Source organism: Rattus norvegicus, chromosome 7, assembly GCF_036323735.1.
Source record: "Rattus norvegicus strain BN/NHsdMcwi chromosome 7, GRCr8, whole genome shotgun sequence".
In the NCBI taxonomy this organism is placed as follows: Eukaryota; Metazoa; Chordata; class Mammalia; order Rodentia; family Muridae; genus Rattus; species Rattus norvegicus.
The window spans coordinates 89047762-89064562 of NC_086025.1; the positions used below are offsets into that span (position 1 = coordinate 89047762).

Genomic DNA, 16801 nt, shown 5'->3' on the forward strand with positions numbered 1-16801 from the left:
GAGACATGTAGCTAAGTCCAAGATGCCTACATCTGAGAAAGATTAGGTTATAGTTCATGCAGTTTATTTGCATGAACTATATTTGTTTAGGGAAGAGAGAAGGAGTTCAGAAAGGCAGGGAGGCCAGAGAGTGAGCAGACTGCACAGCCATGTGTTTTGTGAATGAAAGTGTCCAGGCTAATACAATAACGCAGGGGTTTGCAATTCTGTACCAGGGCTGGTACCTAGAGACCATTGGGGACTGATATGCAGTGTCTGTGCTTTGTAAGCAATGAAGGTTCTTGGTCAATGGGCCTTGTAGCTAGACTCTCACCACGTCTTCCTTCTCCTCTTGATGTACCCATAAAGTTCTTATCTACTTTCCTCCATCCCTCATATTCCAAGATAACTTTTTCACTTTTTTCCTATTCCTTTCCAGGAGGTAGAGTCCCTAATTTGTGCCTGCCTTTGCTCTCACTCCAGTTTCAGGCACTCCAGTAGACTTCCCTTCAGTCCCCAGTGGCATTAGAGCCAGGACAGGAAGGATCGTACATTCATGTCATTCTGAATAGACACAATGGCGTTTTGCCTCCGTGGTGAGACGTAAACCAGAGAGTCAGTTACGACTGCTGAGAAAGTCAGAGTGAGGTTTTGCCTCATGATTATTGCAAAGTAGTTGCAGGACTATGGTTAACTTCCACAAATTGCTAATTCATATTTTCTTGTATTTTTCTTCTTGCTCTAGCTCCAGAGTTCTATACAGAGTCATGGTTCTAGGAAACATGGAAAAAGCAGGGCATACAACTGGGTTGTACTTTCTGGGGGCAGGGGAGTGATCAGCGAGTGGTTCCTGATTCCCAGTCTAGAGCTACTGTAATGCAAAAGGAGGACCAGCTATTCAAAGATCATCAAGATTGGGCAACTTGACGTTTCAAGGAAGGCAGTCCTTAAATGACAAAGTTCATGGGCTCAACATTTCTCCATGAAACAAGGATTGTTTTGAACAGAGAAATGAGGGCTAAAGATATATTCTGCATAGTGCTTGCCTAGTGAAACCCTGGGTTCAATCCCAAGAACTACAGAAATTGGGAATGATTGGACCTGCCTATAATCTCAGCACTGGGGTGGGGGAAGTGGGAGAGTCAGAAGTACAAAGGTCAAGTTTTCCTATATTGCATACTGGATTGGAGGTGAGCCTGAGACTCAGCCTATAAAAAAAAGAAAGAACATAGAACTCCAACCTCAGCCCAGAAATTTGCAAGGACACTTTGGAGACAGAATGCAAATTATATTTTATTTCAGAGAAAATATACTGTAGCACCCAGATCATCTTCTGGCTACTGCTACTACTGCTAGACCACCATATTCATTGGACAATCTCGGGTTGACTTTTTTCGCCAGACACTGCCTAGGTGCTGGAGCCACAGTCCATTTTCTTTCAAGATAACAGTGTGCAGGGCAAAAACACTTCAGGGGATAGTGCCTCTCTATGAGATGTGGTAATAGTGGTATAAGGAAAGTGGTATGATAGTCTGGCTAAATCTATACTCCTCACCTGCGTCTTGATTTGGGATTGATTCTAAAACTCTATCCATACTTGTATTTCCATTCCCACCTCTAACTAGAAGACAGCATACAGTACGTCATTTCCTTGCCGAATGATCCAGGAGACTGATTCAGCTCCCAGGGCCTGAGAAGAACAACTTGAGGGAGTGTCAAAATGGAAATGGAGAAAGAGTCCATGCTGGGATGGGATGTTATAACATGAAGACAGTCGTGAGCAAACCTAAGCATGTAGGGTGGTAGCTGAAAGCTTCTACATGTCCCAGAATTGTCCACTGTCATCATCCATTCCTCATCTAAGGATCTCAGGGACAATTGCTCAATTTCTTCCCTTGTGGGAGTGATTATAGTACAGATTGTTTGCTCTCCCATACAATTGACCCTATCAGCGAGCCTCACCTGATGCAGGATGATCCAGACTCTTTCCTTCTTCAGAGAACACACTTTAGGTGGCAGATAAGTCCCTTCTCCCACCTCCAGCTCTCATAGCCAATGCCTGGCTCACAGCAGGGATAAAAATCTCTTGACTTAACATGTGAGAGTTCTGGGTGTAGAAGTGCTACCCAGAGCTGGGAAGCTTAGCTGAAGTCAGAGTTTAGCTGTTACCATGGCCTTGTTCATCTTCCTTCCTTGTTTCCTGTTTCACTTACTTCCCCAGGACCTTCACTTACTTCTAAGACCTTCCATTAGCAAAGTCCTCCCTACATCTCAACAGTTAAAAGAATCTAATTATCAGTGAATGCAAGGCCCAATGACTCCTGTACAATAAAATGTCATATGTTGCTTCAACAGATCCCATGATTCTGATGCATACTAGTGAGCTCCGCTTTCTTCCTTTGATACATCCTGCAACCATTGAGGAATGCTTCCTGTTCCATTTTTCTCAGGTCATCACGTTGAGGACTTCTGCTGGATCCTTAAGAAAATTTTATTGATATGACATCCTGGTCACATCCTCCTGTGGGAGCATAGGACGCACTTCCTCTTGTCCCTTCTAAGCAGGCTTTACTCATTGATTTACGTGCCAATTTACCCAGCTCCCTAATGCATCCTCCATGTGGACCCACATCCTGTGCAGTGTCCTTCACTCTCAAGCCATGAGAATATGTGGCTAACACCTGCTCATCTGCTCAGGGTGAGCTCCTTCCTGTTCAAGTATTTCACACTGTTCAGGGCGGAGAATCCTTCCCTCACTGAGAGGATGAATAGAAAGTGCTTAGAAAAACCAATGGGGGAAACATTAAAAAGTCATCTTTTCTTTATGCAAGTCACATTTTTCTAGATTATATCTAGCTAATAAACGATGGATAGTCTATAATGTCTAAACTGTAGAACCAATGATTCACGTTTAATACAAACAAGCCCAGAGTCTTCTTCTGTCTTGAGTTAAATCATGTGCTCCAAAGAGAATTAGGCAGGCACACATTAAGATATATGAGTCATTCCACAGAGGGTGAAATGCCCAGAATCCTACCACTCTCACATGGGCATGTGGAATGTTTCCACCTTGGAGATCGCAAATGACTCATGATGCTACACTGTGCCCTGTGAAATCACAAGGAAAAGCAGCATATGCTCATGTGTTCATTATGGAGGCCTCTGGTACCCATTCCCCCACCCCCGATGTAAATCTCTGATATTTTATGTGAAAGAATGGAAGTGGATGTAGGGGAAACTGAGGCTTGAATCCATACTTGCTCACTGAGCCTAAAATGCCAAGGTGGAAGCTACCCAGGCTGTCGCCAGGTTTTCCTCAGTCTTGTTGCATCTCAAACATGACGCATTTAGGAACTCAAAGACTGTTTGTTAAAGCAACACAACAGACCTATTAGTACTTAATTGCATTAACAGTCTGGTTCCCAACATAGCCAGCCTTCTAGATTTAGGGATGCTGGAAGAAGCCTGCACAGCACTTCTATTTCCATCTCTTATCAGATGGGAGTTCCTTCAGGTTAGAAACTATTTTCTCCCTGTAAGGAGTGGTGGGAAATTCTGACTTAGGTAAAATTTAGGCAGATGGTAAGTGATTTATTTAGAGACTCCAGAAATATCGCTCCATTAATTACACGGTTGAGAACTTGATTACCAGGAGCTTGTTGATGCCGGCCAGGGCTGTTTCACATTTACACTTGAGATTCTTTTAATGGATCTGGGCAAGGGAGCTAGAAAATGTGAAGGTGGAATGGTTGGTTGGCTCTATCTGAAACTTGGTGGAGGCGCTGCGGATACATCATTACTGCTGAGACTGAGGACCAACTAGAGCATAGGTGAGAAAAAAAAACACGGAGACCAACACACACACACACACACACACACACACACACACACACACACACACACATGCACATAAGGATCTGTATAGTACATAGAAAAAGAGACAGATGTATAGATGAATGAACATAGAATGAGAGAGAGGGAGAGGGGGAGAGGAAAGAGGGAGAGGGAATGAAGGAGAGAGGTTGTTTGTGTGTGTGTGTGTGTGTGTGTGTGTGTGTGTGTAAGAGAGAGGGGGGAAGGGGAGAGGGAGGAAGAGAAAGAGTGTGTGTGTGTGAGGGGGGAAGGGGAGAGGAAGGAAGAGAAAGTGTGTGTGTGTGTGTGTGTGTGTGTGTGTGTGTGTGTAACGGGGGGTCAGAGAGGAGTCAGGTGGGGATAGTGAATGGACCAGCTTTTACACAAGATGCTAAACAGCAAAATTGACTATGAAAGCTGAAACTACACAATTGAATGGAATGATAAATTTGGAACATAAGGATGATTCCATTACCCTCAACAATTTTTATCAATATCATATAAATTCTCTTCTTCATACCTATGAATCTATAAGGAAGTGTGGCTGTTGCGTTATTTCATTGGCATTTATTTAACAATTTATGATTTAGATATGAGAAAGACTGGGAATGGCAATTCATCTTTCCTTTGTACACGAGACACCTTAATCTGTAGTACACTGAATAGAGCTTCCTTGCTTTCTTTGCCTCATCACTTTTGAGACAAAGCAGCCCGTTTTCTCTGTTTTGGAAAAGTGTTTGAGCCTTTCTGTTTTCATCAACCAACAATATCATATCCTTTGTACTTTCTCTTTTATACATCAATACAATATATAAATATTTTTTGAATCAGCATCTTACTGTGTTTCCCAGGCTGGCTCCATTCCTCCTGATTGTCTTTGACTGTTAGAACAGTGACCATCCATTTACCCCTAAATGAGGTAAAATGTGTCTCTGGATGCTTCCCACGGGCATCTCTCACTGTCTTTATTGCCTCGGGAGTCTTTTCCCTCTCAGCCATAGCCACTTTCTTTGGCTTTGCGTCTGCCTCCATTGCACTCTGACTGTCTATTAACAATGCCTTGAATAATATCAATGTCAACATGCCTACAGGCAGCTATTTCTCTTATAATTCCACCAATATTTGGTTCAAATTTTATTTTTACAGTCATCACTAGTCTATTTTTAGCATTATCACTTTTCATCTCTGTTTTATTATTCATTCTTGGGGAATGCCATGTGGATTAAACACTTGTAGACAAAGAGAAAGATCACCCATTCACTTACTGGAAGTGTGAGGATTGGCTACAAACTGCAGACATAATCACCAACATACGTTGGATAGAGGGGTGTGCTATGCCACTTCTCTGGAGGTCTATCTTTCATCTACATAATGATCTGTTGACCGAAGAGCATGTACTACATGTGCGTGTTCATACTTAGGGTGCCATTGCAAATGTAACTCTGTAGTCATGCCAAAATGCAAACTATGTGTACTGGCTGGTTTTGGGTGTCAACTTGCCACAAGCTGGAGTTATCACAGAAAAGGAGCCTCCCAATTGTGGAAATGCCTTCATGAGACCCAGCTGTAAGGCATTTTCTCAACTAGTGGTCAAGGTGGGAGGACCCAGACCATTGTGGGTGGTGCTGTCCCTGGGCTGGTGGTCTTGAGTTCTATAAGAAAGCAGACTGAGTAAGCCAGGGGAAACAAGCCAGTAAGACGCATCCCTCCATGGCCTCTGCATCAGCTCCTGCTTCCTGACCTGCTTGAGTTCCAGTCCTGACTTCCTTTGGTGATGAGCAGCAATGTGGAAGTGTAAGCTGAATAAACCCTTTCCTCTCCAACTTGCTTCTTGGTCATGATGTTTGTGCAGGAATAGAAACCCTGACTAAGACACTATGTGTCTAGAAACATTGTCTTCCCTCGATGTGCCCCATCACAGGTGATTACAGCCTCTCTAAGACTTCTTTAAACTTTAATAGCATAAAATCTGGAAGAAAGGAGGAAGTCTTGTGTGGAGAATAAAGGAAAGCCTTAAGCAGAAAAGTCTAACTATCTGACAGTGTCAAGAGGGTATTAAGAAAAGAATCTCTGACTTTCTTCCCTTAGTGTCATCAATGGATGAGAACAAGATAATAATGGGTGGAAAAGGGTGATAGCTAATATTACAAGTGTTGCTCTTTCCTAGTTACACAATTGTAAAGGACACTACTTGTTATTAGTTGTCTCTTAGTTTTGAAGCTGCTCTCTTGGTTTGTGATGCTACAGGGGGAGTGTTCTCTGGGAAGCCTTACTCAGAAGAGCAGGTGCCTCCTGTGCCCCTTTATTGGCTCAGTCTGGTGGAAAGTGCTCGAAAGAGAAACTGAGATTTTAGAAGAGGGATCTCAAAATGGTTCCATGGGGTTTCCAGGATTACTTCATGGGACTGAAGCTATTAAAACTCATTGCCTGAAACAGAGTAGTCACAGTATGAATAACCAATGTCCTCTGTGCCAACCACGGGAAGGCACAGCCACAAGGAAGTTGCATTGAAAAGAATCTGAAATGAGAATAAGAAAAGCTGAAAATCTACTTGCATCTTGAAGCTCACAAACGGGAGTTTTGGTTTGCTGTGTTGCAGTTTTAATCTAATGTGGAATTACCTGCAAATTGATCCCAAGGCAATTCAAATGTCCAATATAAGAGGACACACAACAGACTTCAAAGGTCTCTCCATTTACTGTTGCTTCTCTATGCATCCAGAGAGAGAACATAGCTTTCTAATGTGAAATAGGGACACTGAAAACACTTAAATGTATAAATAATTTAGAAAACAATTTAAAAAGTTAAAAAAATAAGGTTGATGTGGAATACATATTATAAGTTTTGGGTAGAGCTTGGTATTTATGGGCCTTGTGAGCACACACTAGAGGAAAATGGAAAGGCTTTTCCCTGACTTATGCAACATGTTCATGGGTTTTAGTGCTCATCGAGACACAATATGGGTATAACTTAGGACCCAGCCAACAAAGAGCTAAGGAAGATGTCTCTGTTTACAGCCTGTAGTGGCACCGATGAGGCAGAGTCTGAGAAAGAGTACTAGGACTCAAGGAGAGAAGTAAATGGGTGTACTGGATGATTGACAGGGGAATCTTCTAAAGACTAAATCAAAGAAATAATTTTACCCTAGTCTTGTTCCACTGTGTCATACTTTTTGTATGTGAATTTTGAGTGGGACTTTAGATAAAATACTTTCCATTCTGGACCCTGCATTTCCTCTTCTATAAGAACAAGAAATTGGGTTAGATCAGGTTGGAGTTCCTCTCACTCTGTTTTTGAATGTAGATGCTGTCTCTTGTTCACCAATCCAGACTTAGATCATTGTGTAACTCTCCATATCATCCACAAAAGACTGAAGAGATGGTTGAATGGGTAAGAATGATTGCTGTGCATGTATAAGAATGTAAGTAGATAGCCTAGATTGCACATAAAAGGCTAGATGTAACCATGTGCACCTCAGGAGCTGAGAGTGGGGAGGACTGGAGATAAGATAATGGTCAGGGCTTACTGGCCTCTAGCCTAGCCCTAGGCCAATGAGAGACCCTGTTTTAAGGATGTCAATGATAGAGCAGACCATCTAATGTTCTATTACGTTGTCTACAAGCATTCACAGGCACAGATACTCTTCTGACACATGTGAATGAAACACATACATATATACATATACATACATGTATACATGTATCCATGTACATACACACAGACACAGACACAAACATAGACACACACACACACACACACACACACACACACACACACACACACACACACATTTTTACTAAGTCAGGGATATTCATGCATGGGAGAACCTGTCTCTGGTGTGTCCTTTGCCCTCTTCAGAAGCTGAACTATCGAATACCCCCATTCTTTTCTTATCCTGTCTGGCAGTGCAGTGAGCTCTCTAGTCACTAGAGGAATCTTTTGACTTCTTCAACTGTTTCAAGAAGAGAAGAGTGTTAATATTCAGTTTTGTTCCTGTGTAGAGTCAAGGAGGTCTTGGGATTTGCACGGAACAGGAATTTACAAAGGAAATTGATGCCACATCACATTATGCTCATGTAAGCCTCCCTTGTAAAATCTTGGAATTAAATATGATTTGCATAGTCCTGTCATGAAGCGCCTATTATTCATCTCCAAATCAAAGCTTAACAGTATAGTGAAAGACAAAGGATATCAATTTAAGGTAAATTGCAGCTGGATATATATAGGATCACATTTTATATCTTTACAAATACCAAGGACATTTTGATATTTGGGATAAGAAAGGCACAGTATTAAGGATTTGCCATTCATTGTATTTGGCTAAAAGCCATCCATATGAATCTCTACTAGAATTTTGTATTAAACATTGATTCAAAAATAAGCCTTGTTTGGATTTGTTCCCTTGGACTTGATGTATGGTAATTTTTTTTGAGAAATTTAGAGTTAAAAGCAATAAAGAATATTCTTGCTTATAATAATTGTCCATGATAAGTCATTATTGCTCTTATAAATACGCTGAAGCACACATTCAAGGAGACATCTGCAATAATTATTTGAAATTATATTGTAAGAATAATGGCATTCCCAGAACAGAAAGAGGTTTTTATATACTCTTCTTACTGCTCCATGGGAACACCTAATAATGGCCTACAGATGACTGGGAGAAGTCAAAGGCATAACTCAGATTTTAAGTAAAAATTATGGAACTTCTGGAAACACAGTAGGTATCACTAGGACTGATACAATGTTACTTTTCAACTATCTGAACAATGAACGATTTTAAATACAGATTATGATTGAAGAGACGAGAGAGGGATGTTGAAGAAAAGGGCGTGACATGCCATAAATCAGCTTGTTTAGACTGTTGTTGAGGTCAGTGTGCATGAATAGCAGTTAATGAATTGTGTGTAAGTGTGCACACACGTGCATGTGTATGTCCGAGTGTGTGTTACATGTACATGTGATAGGAGGGTGCATGTGCCTACATGTCTATGAATATAGACTTGGAAGATTTGTGTGCTGGCCAGAGTGCACATATATGCTAGATACAGCTTGTGTCTCTTCACATCCTTGAGTCCTGGGAAGCTCACGCACACCAGCAAATTTCACCAGTGCTTATCCCTGCCTCTTGCTTCAGGCCAGCCTCAGCCATTGGGAATCAGAACACAAGGTCAGTAACAGGGGGTTGGCAGGAGCTGGCTTTCTCTACTAAAGACTATGCTTGGGAGTAACCAGTCTTTTTCTACAGCCATGACGCTTGATGGTTTCAGTTCCTGCTTCTGCTCCTGCTCCTGCCCTTTCAGGTCAAAGGATTGCACAGCATCTTGTCTATTCTCAAGAGCTTCGTTGTGTGTTTCCTGCATCTTAGCTACACCGCATCAACTACTTCTGTTTTAAAACCCTTTAGTCATTACTTTGGATTCCTACTTCTTTCTGCCAGGACGCTGAAGAGGTGTTCCATTTCCTCTCCTAGGACCACAGGACCTTAACCGAATGAAGATCCATTCTATTCCAATAGGCCCCATCCTCTCCCTCTATAAAGTGTGTCTGCTGTGTCCATCTCTCCCGTATCTATATACACTTTATCATTCGAAGTTTTCCATTACAAAGAAAAAATGCCCCTTTGAGGTTTGAAGCTTAGCAGGTAGAATACATACCTACTTAGAAACAGAGCCCTGTATTCAATACCCAGCACCACATAAACGAGGCATAGCGACATAAGCTTGCGATCCCAGGAGATTAGAAGTTTGGGAGATCTTTATCTACACAATGAGTTCAACATCAGATTGGGCTACATGGCCTCAAAAATCAGAACAGCTGCTCTCCCCAAAGAAAAACCTGTATCTTTCTGGTGGCACGCACCTGTCATATCAGATCGTAGGAGACTGAGACACTCTATATTTGTTTGAGTTATATAGAAACACTCTTATACAAACCTCTCCCAAACCTGGTCCAAATAAAACTACCCTTCTTTATTTTTCAAAGGGCATGATTTGGTTCATCCTGATCTCAGCATGACTGGAGCTCTAAATATGATTCCAGACAATCAATCCAATTAGATTTAATATTAGGACCATTGTTGAAAGAAGTGGAACACAGAAGCTTCGACTTAGAGACAACCAACAGTAAGAAAATGAACATGAAATGTTCAGGTCAAGCAGAGATGAGTTCTTTGAGAATGAAACGTCAAAGGAGACAGGAGATGGAAAATTGTGACTAATACCATTAAATACATCCTGGGAACACTAGAAGCTTATCCTAGGACACAGGCTGTACAACCTGCCTGTGGTCCAGAAGAGTTGAATTCTGTCACTTGAAACTTCAGGACTCTTCAATAACAGGCTTTCCTCAAAACAAACACACCAGAGAAAATAAATGGTGGTCAGTAATAGCAACTGTGACTTTGCAAATGCCAACTGTGCATGTTTCCTGTACCGTTTTCCTTAAGAACTCCAACGTGAAACATGTGTATTGATATCGAGACCACGGAAATCCCTATGCAGAAATAGTCAATCGCCACAGATCCTGCTCTGACTCTTCTGTCATGGTCACACAGCTGTCCCCACTTTTGGTCACTTTCTGAGTCAGCAAATTGTGACAAGTTTCCCGAGGTTCCAAGGTCTTATGATATTGACGCTCTTAACATCTCCACTGTCCTTTAGTTCTCTGACATCTGTGAGAGATGGGACAACAAACCAAAGAACCCACTCTACATTGAACGTGTGGCCCAGACCTGTGTGTGAACAGGTGCCCACACAAAAACATGGTGGGAAATAGCAGAGTGGTCTGTTCAGGTGTTATATCCAAGTGCCATTTGACTAGACCTTCTCGGATGACAGGATTCATTGGCAGGAAAGTTATGATTGCAACATCTCTATTCCTATTTACCATCTATTATAAGGGAGTCATAGTGAGGTCAAACTGTCTCAAAACCCGGTGTTCAGAAGCACTAGAAGCACTGCAGGGTCAAGGGATAGCAAGCAGACATAAGAACAATGGCCAAGGCTCCTTTGAGCCTTACTATCCCCAACATAGAACATGCTTTGGGAAAGAAAATCTGAATAACAGTCTTAATGTTATATACAAACTTTAATACATATAACTTAATGTTATATATAAACTTTTCCATGGCAGCAGTCTTCCATGAGACACAGTTGTGTCTTCACCACCACTACCACCACCACTCCCCCCCCATTACCACCACCACCACCACCACCCCCATCACTGCCTCCACCACTACCATCATTATGTAAAAGAACTATTTTTTTAATCCATCATTTTTATAAAAGCCAAAGAGTGATATATTCCACATTAGCCCATCTTTGGTTCAGAGATCTTTATTTAGTTGCCTGATTTGTTAAAATGTCTAAGCTAAGACTTTATGAATTATATTTACAGCATAAATTTAAGCTTCTGCAGTTGCAACCCTGTGTTAGATTTTCATCTTGTCCCTTTTGTCAAACATATGCATGACTTCTTATACACACATGTAAAAATAGGAATAGGGACAATCTAGGAAAAGGAAGAAGACTGGCCGAAGGGGGAAGGAATCAAGGAGTGAAATAATATATATGAATATATATGCCATTATGAAACCCATGATTATGAATGAGAAATATACTCTAATAACTAAGTTTTAACTGCTTACTGATCTAGTTTGTTTACACTCTTGCCTCACCCTGTATCCCATACAAAATAGATGCTCATTAAGAATGACATTTTTGGAAGAGTACCCTCATGGAAGCAGGGGGAGGGGGAAGGAATGGGGGTTTGAGGAGGGAAAACTGGGAAGGGGGATAACATTTGAAATGTAAGTAAATAAAATAACCAATAAAAATACAATTTCAAAAAAAAGTACAAGGAATAGATAAGGTGACAATGAATCAGCACAAAGTAGTTGCCCAATAAATCCTCATTATTAATATCATCACTGTCATTTATAAACATATAATTCCTAACAGATTTATTTAAATAAAATAAAAGCAAGTTCATTAAAATCCATAGCATCCATCTCCTAGATGCTGTACCAGAGCACATCACAGAAATCAAACTATTCATTAGCCTTCTCATTTGTCCATTGAGCAGTTACTTGCTTGGGCACATAACCGGCATGGTGGTTTGAATAAGCCCATAGGACCACAGGGAATGGCACTATTAGGAGGTGTGGCCTTGTTTGAGGAAAGGTGTCATTAAAACTCATTCTGACAAACCATTTCAACTCCCTTTCTCCTAGATGCTGTACTAGAGAATACTACAGAAATCAAACTATTCATTTGCCTTCTAATTCGTCCATGGAGCAGTTAGGGACCATATGTACTTTGCCACATATTTGAAGTATGCTAGGAAATGAATGTTGATTAACACAAATTCCCCACATACTGCAATGCTATGAGATCTTCTGCGATAGACAAGAAATCCAATTACCCGTAAGGAGAGAAGCAGCCTATAAAATGATTGAATTTCAGTGGAGGAACTTGTGGGCAATTGACAGAGGAGACTTTCTCTTACCTTTTCTGCAAGCCAGCCAAGATGCCTGATCTCACGACTGCCAGCAATACCTGTCTTCCCCAGCTGCTCCCTGATGTCAGCAACCACACGGACCAGCAAGTCACCAACGTTGGAATGGATAGCACTGAACCAGGCTTGGGCAGTGGCAGAGTCCTTACTCCTCAGGACCACTGTGTGCTTAGCATCTGGCGAGTGAATTTCAAGCTGCCTAGGGAGGCAAACAGAGGAGTTGCAGGATGACCTGGTAGTCCTTGCTTCACCACAGCCAACCTTTCTAAGGTGAATACCATGTTTACTCTGGACATTTACATTTATGGTTCCACTATTCCATCATTCATGGGATCATTAATTCAAATCATCAGCTGCCCAGGCTCTGGTTTGTGCCTTTGGAACACAGCATAACAGCATCATCACAAACGCCAACTCCCCCAAAATAAGGATATCTCATTTTCCTGTGATGCAGCAGATTCTGAGATCATATTAATTCAGTTGCACAGAGGATTTTAGTATTTCCCCAACACCATTGCTACTGTGGTAGGAAGCAGACCTCAGTAACTGGCCATGTTCTTAACCCCATTTCCCACTATTAGTCAAGATATTTTAAAATAGTAAATGGTCAAATCTTATATTCTTTGATTTTCATTCTTTTTTTTTTTTTTGAGACAGGGTCTCATGTAGCTCATACTGACCCCCAAATTCCATGTAACTGAGGAAGATCTTTAACTATTAATTCTGCCTTCTGTTCTTGCCTTTCAGGTGCTAGGATTGTATGTGTGTACCACTGTTCTCTAGTTGTCAAACCTTTATTCTTTAGGAACCTCATCTGTGGTACACTTAAGTATGACTAAATCACATATACACATCTCACAGTTAATACTGAACATCAAAGCTTATGCCAGAGTTGAAATTGGACCACTCAAGGTGTAGTTGAAAGGATCTGTTTATCTTAATAGTGGGATATTTTAGACAGGCTCTGAGGTGGTTTGAATTTGAATGGTCCCCATAGGCTCTTATAATTGATTGTTAAGTTACCAGGTTCTGGAGTTCTTTGGGAGGATTAGAAGGATGAGAAGGAAGTATGTTACTAGGTGGTGGGAAGGGCTGTGAAGCTTTGAGGTCTCAAAAGCCAGAGAAGGGCTGGGGTACTACTGCCAGGCATAAGGGTGCTGCTCCTTGGCAGAATGTAGACTTTGGGACTTTGGATTACAGAAGCAGCTGCACATTTTGAGTGGGGTTTAACAGGTCATACTAGTAGGAGCATGAAAGACAGGGGTTCTGAGACCAATGTAAATTATGATGGCTCTGATAACAGGTTTCAGAGGGAAAGAATATTAAGTGACCTAGAGACCATTCTTACAATATTTCTGGCAATGTGGATACTCTCTGCTATTGCCCCAAATTCTGCCTGTGGCTAAGAAAGGAAAGTTTTGGGCTAATAACACTGGCAGAGGAGATTTCAAGACAGTCTAGTATTAACTGTGTTGCTTGATTCTTAGTGGTCAGGATTATGCAGACCTATAATGAAAAGGAGCAAGCTGGACAAAAAGAAATACAAAATGTAAAGTGAAAAGAAGCACGAGGAAGTGTAATGGAACTAAGTTCAATGCTCAAAGAAGTAAAAGTTTAAGGTATAGCCTAATACTAAATGGAATAAAGGGAGCTATAATTTCAGGGCAAGGCCTCACCCAGCTAAGATTCAACTTGTAAGAAGGAATTAAGGAAAAGCTTAAGCAGTGAAGGAAACCATCAAAGATAGCGAGCTGATGTGAATGTAATTGAAAGAGTGGGCCAAGTTCCAGTTCCACCAAGCAGCCGAACTTGGCAGCTTTGGCAACATGGTTCTGGCTTTAGAGTGAAGGATACAAGAAAAGGGTTGTGTAATCTCTCTCCACGGCTAAGAAAATCTGCCAAGACCAGGCATTCATTAGGGTTGTCTCTGCATGGAGGCTCAGAGAGACCATTGTGTGAAGCTGTGAAGGGGAAGCCCAAATTGTGTTGGAAATCCAAGATGTTGGGGATGCTAGGGCTGTGGGATACCTGACGAGGAAAGGTGCAGACCAGGCATGGAACTGGCCCAAAACAGAGAAGTTTTCTGCAGTCAATGAAGCAGAAAGGAATTGGAGACTTGAAAAACCCTTTGACAGTAAACATGGAGATGAAGAGTTTGGAGTTTTGCTGACTGGTTTTTGGTCTTGCTTTGGTCCAGAATTTCCTCACTATGCTCCCTTTCTTCTCTTTTGGGACAGTAATATATATTCTGTAGGTGTTAAGTTTTCGGTTTTGATTTTATAGAAGGTTACAATGAAGAGAACCCCTGAGTCTCACAAGAGACTTTGAACTTTAGATGTTTAAATAGTATTGTGACTGTGATGGACTATAGGGGCTTTTGAAGTTGGATCGAATGTACTTTTAAATTATGATTTGGCTACAAGTCCATGGGGGTCAGTGAGTGGAGTACAGTGGTTTGAATAAGAATGGCTCCTATAGTTTCATATATTTGAACGCTTAGTCACCAGAGAGTGGAACTCTGATAGAATTAGAAACATTTGGAGATGTGGCCTTGTTGAGGAAGTGTGTCACTGGGGGTGGGTGGGAAAACATTGAGGTTTCAAGGAATTATGTCAGATTCTCTCTGTCACTCTTGAGGCCTGCTGATCAGGATAGAGCTCTCTATTACTGCTCCAGCACCATACGCCTTGCCATGATGATAATGCACTAAAGCCTCTGAAAGTATAAGCAAGCCCCTAATTACATCCTTTCTTTTATAAGAGTTGCCTTGATCATGGTGTCTCTTCACAGCAACAGAACAGTGACTGAGATGGGTAATGTTTAATCTGTTATTGTGAGGAAATTACAGGTTAATTTTTATGTGTACAAACAGTACAGAAAAGCCTGTCCTGCCCCACCCAGCTTCCCTGATTATTATATTTTACATACTATACTTTAATAACAAAACAAGGACACTAGCATTGGTACAGTATATATGTCTATGCAGTTTTATCCTATGTGGATTTGTGTAAAGGGCACTGTAATTCTTTGTAAACCACTATTCACCACCACAATGATTTCCCAGCAACCCTCTTACTACCGTCCAGATTGTCATGCATTTTCCAGCTCTGTACTTTTCAGTATAGTTATTTTCTATTATAGGGAAATATTTCTCTTTATTCACTGATGTTGGTATTGGGAACCTCAGAACAGAATTAAAATATCCATTAATTTCCTCTCACTGCTTAATAATCATACTACAGTCCAGTAAGAATTTTCTACATTCCAGGCAAAGTTTTTAATCCTTTAATATAATAATAGTAGGATGTCCTCAATAATCCTATGACTTCCATTGTTAGCTGATTTAACATTATTGAAATTTGAAGTTTTGATGGGCAGGGAAGTAATTTACCCAAGGCTACACAGATGGTGATTCTGGAATTCAAACACATGTGAACCTATGAATTTAGATACAGATTATAGTTCCTCTGTTTTACATTAGGTAGCATCTAAGAGGGAGGCAACTGTTGTCTTCTGTAGCAATCTGAACACTGGGATTCATTACCTGGGATGCATCCAATAGTGACCTACTCAGCTCCTGCCTTGGAAGATAACTATTTTTCAGATCACATGAACATTAGACATCTTAAGGCAACCTGGCCCCATTAACATTTGAAACCGACCTTTGGAGAAAATCATTTAACTCAGAAACCTGAACTGTAGGAAAAAAAATGATTTGGAAAGTGGGATGTCTCTAAGGAGTTTGAGCAACAATTAGCATTCTTTGTAAGAAATTTGAAAATAAGCCATAACAGCCTGAAGGTTTTATGTGAGGAGTCAGGGGACTTTAGCATTGACATCTGTCCCAACCCAGGAGAAAAACAATGCTATGCCTCTTAGGGACTTTCCAAAGAGGCACAGGAAGTCAAGGGTAGGCTTGGGGTTCTAGAAACACATTAAAGAACACTCTTTTTTTTTTTTTATTAACTTGAGTGTTTTTTATATACATTTCGAGTGTTATTCCCTTTCCCGGTATGCGGGCAAACATCCCCCTCCCCCCTCCCCTTCCTTATGGGTGTTCCCCTCCCAACCCTCCCCGCATGGCCCCCCTCCCCCCACCAGTCTAGTTCACTGGGGGTTCAGTCTTAGCAGGACCCAGGGCTTCCCCTTCCACTGGTGCTCTTACTAGGATATTCATTGCTACCTATGAGGTCAGAGTCCAGGGTCAGTCCATGTATAGTCTTTAGGTAGTGGCTTAGTCTCTGGAAGCTCTGGTTGCTTGGCATTGTTGTTCATATGGGGTCTCGAGCCCCTTCAAGCTCTTCCAGTTCTTTCTCTGATTCCTTAAAGAACACCCTTAACCCATCTCTTAACTTCTATCGCTATTTATTGTTCTAGAAAGCTAAAACATGGAAGTACTTTATTAACACTATTTCTTTTGAATATCTGGATGATTTTTTTAAATAACAGCTTA

General features: G+C 41.2%; 1 protein-coding gene across 1 annotated transcript in view; it reads right to left on the bottom strand.

The window, feature by feature from the left end:
* Sntb1 (syntrophin, beta 1) overlaps positions 1-16801 on the bottom strand; it is a 268376-nt gene that overhangs the window by 97120 nt on the left and 154455 nt on the right. The window contains exon 3 of the mRNA NM_001130542.1: positions 12340-12547. Coding sequence (NP_001124014.1) covers positions 12340-12547 — 208 coding nt within the window. The remainder of the gene's footprint in view (positions 1-12339; positions 12548-16801) is intronic.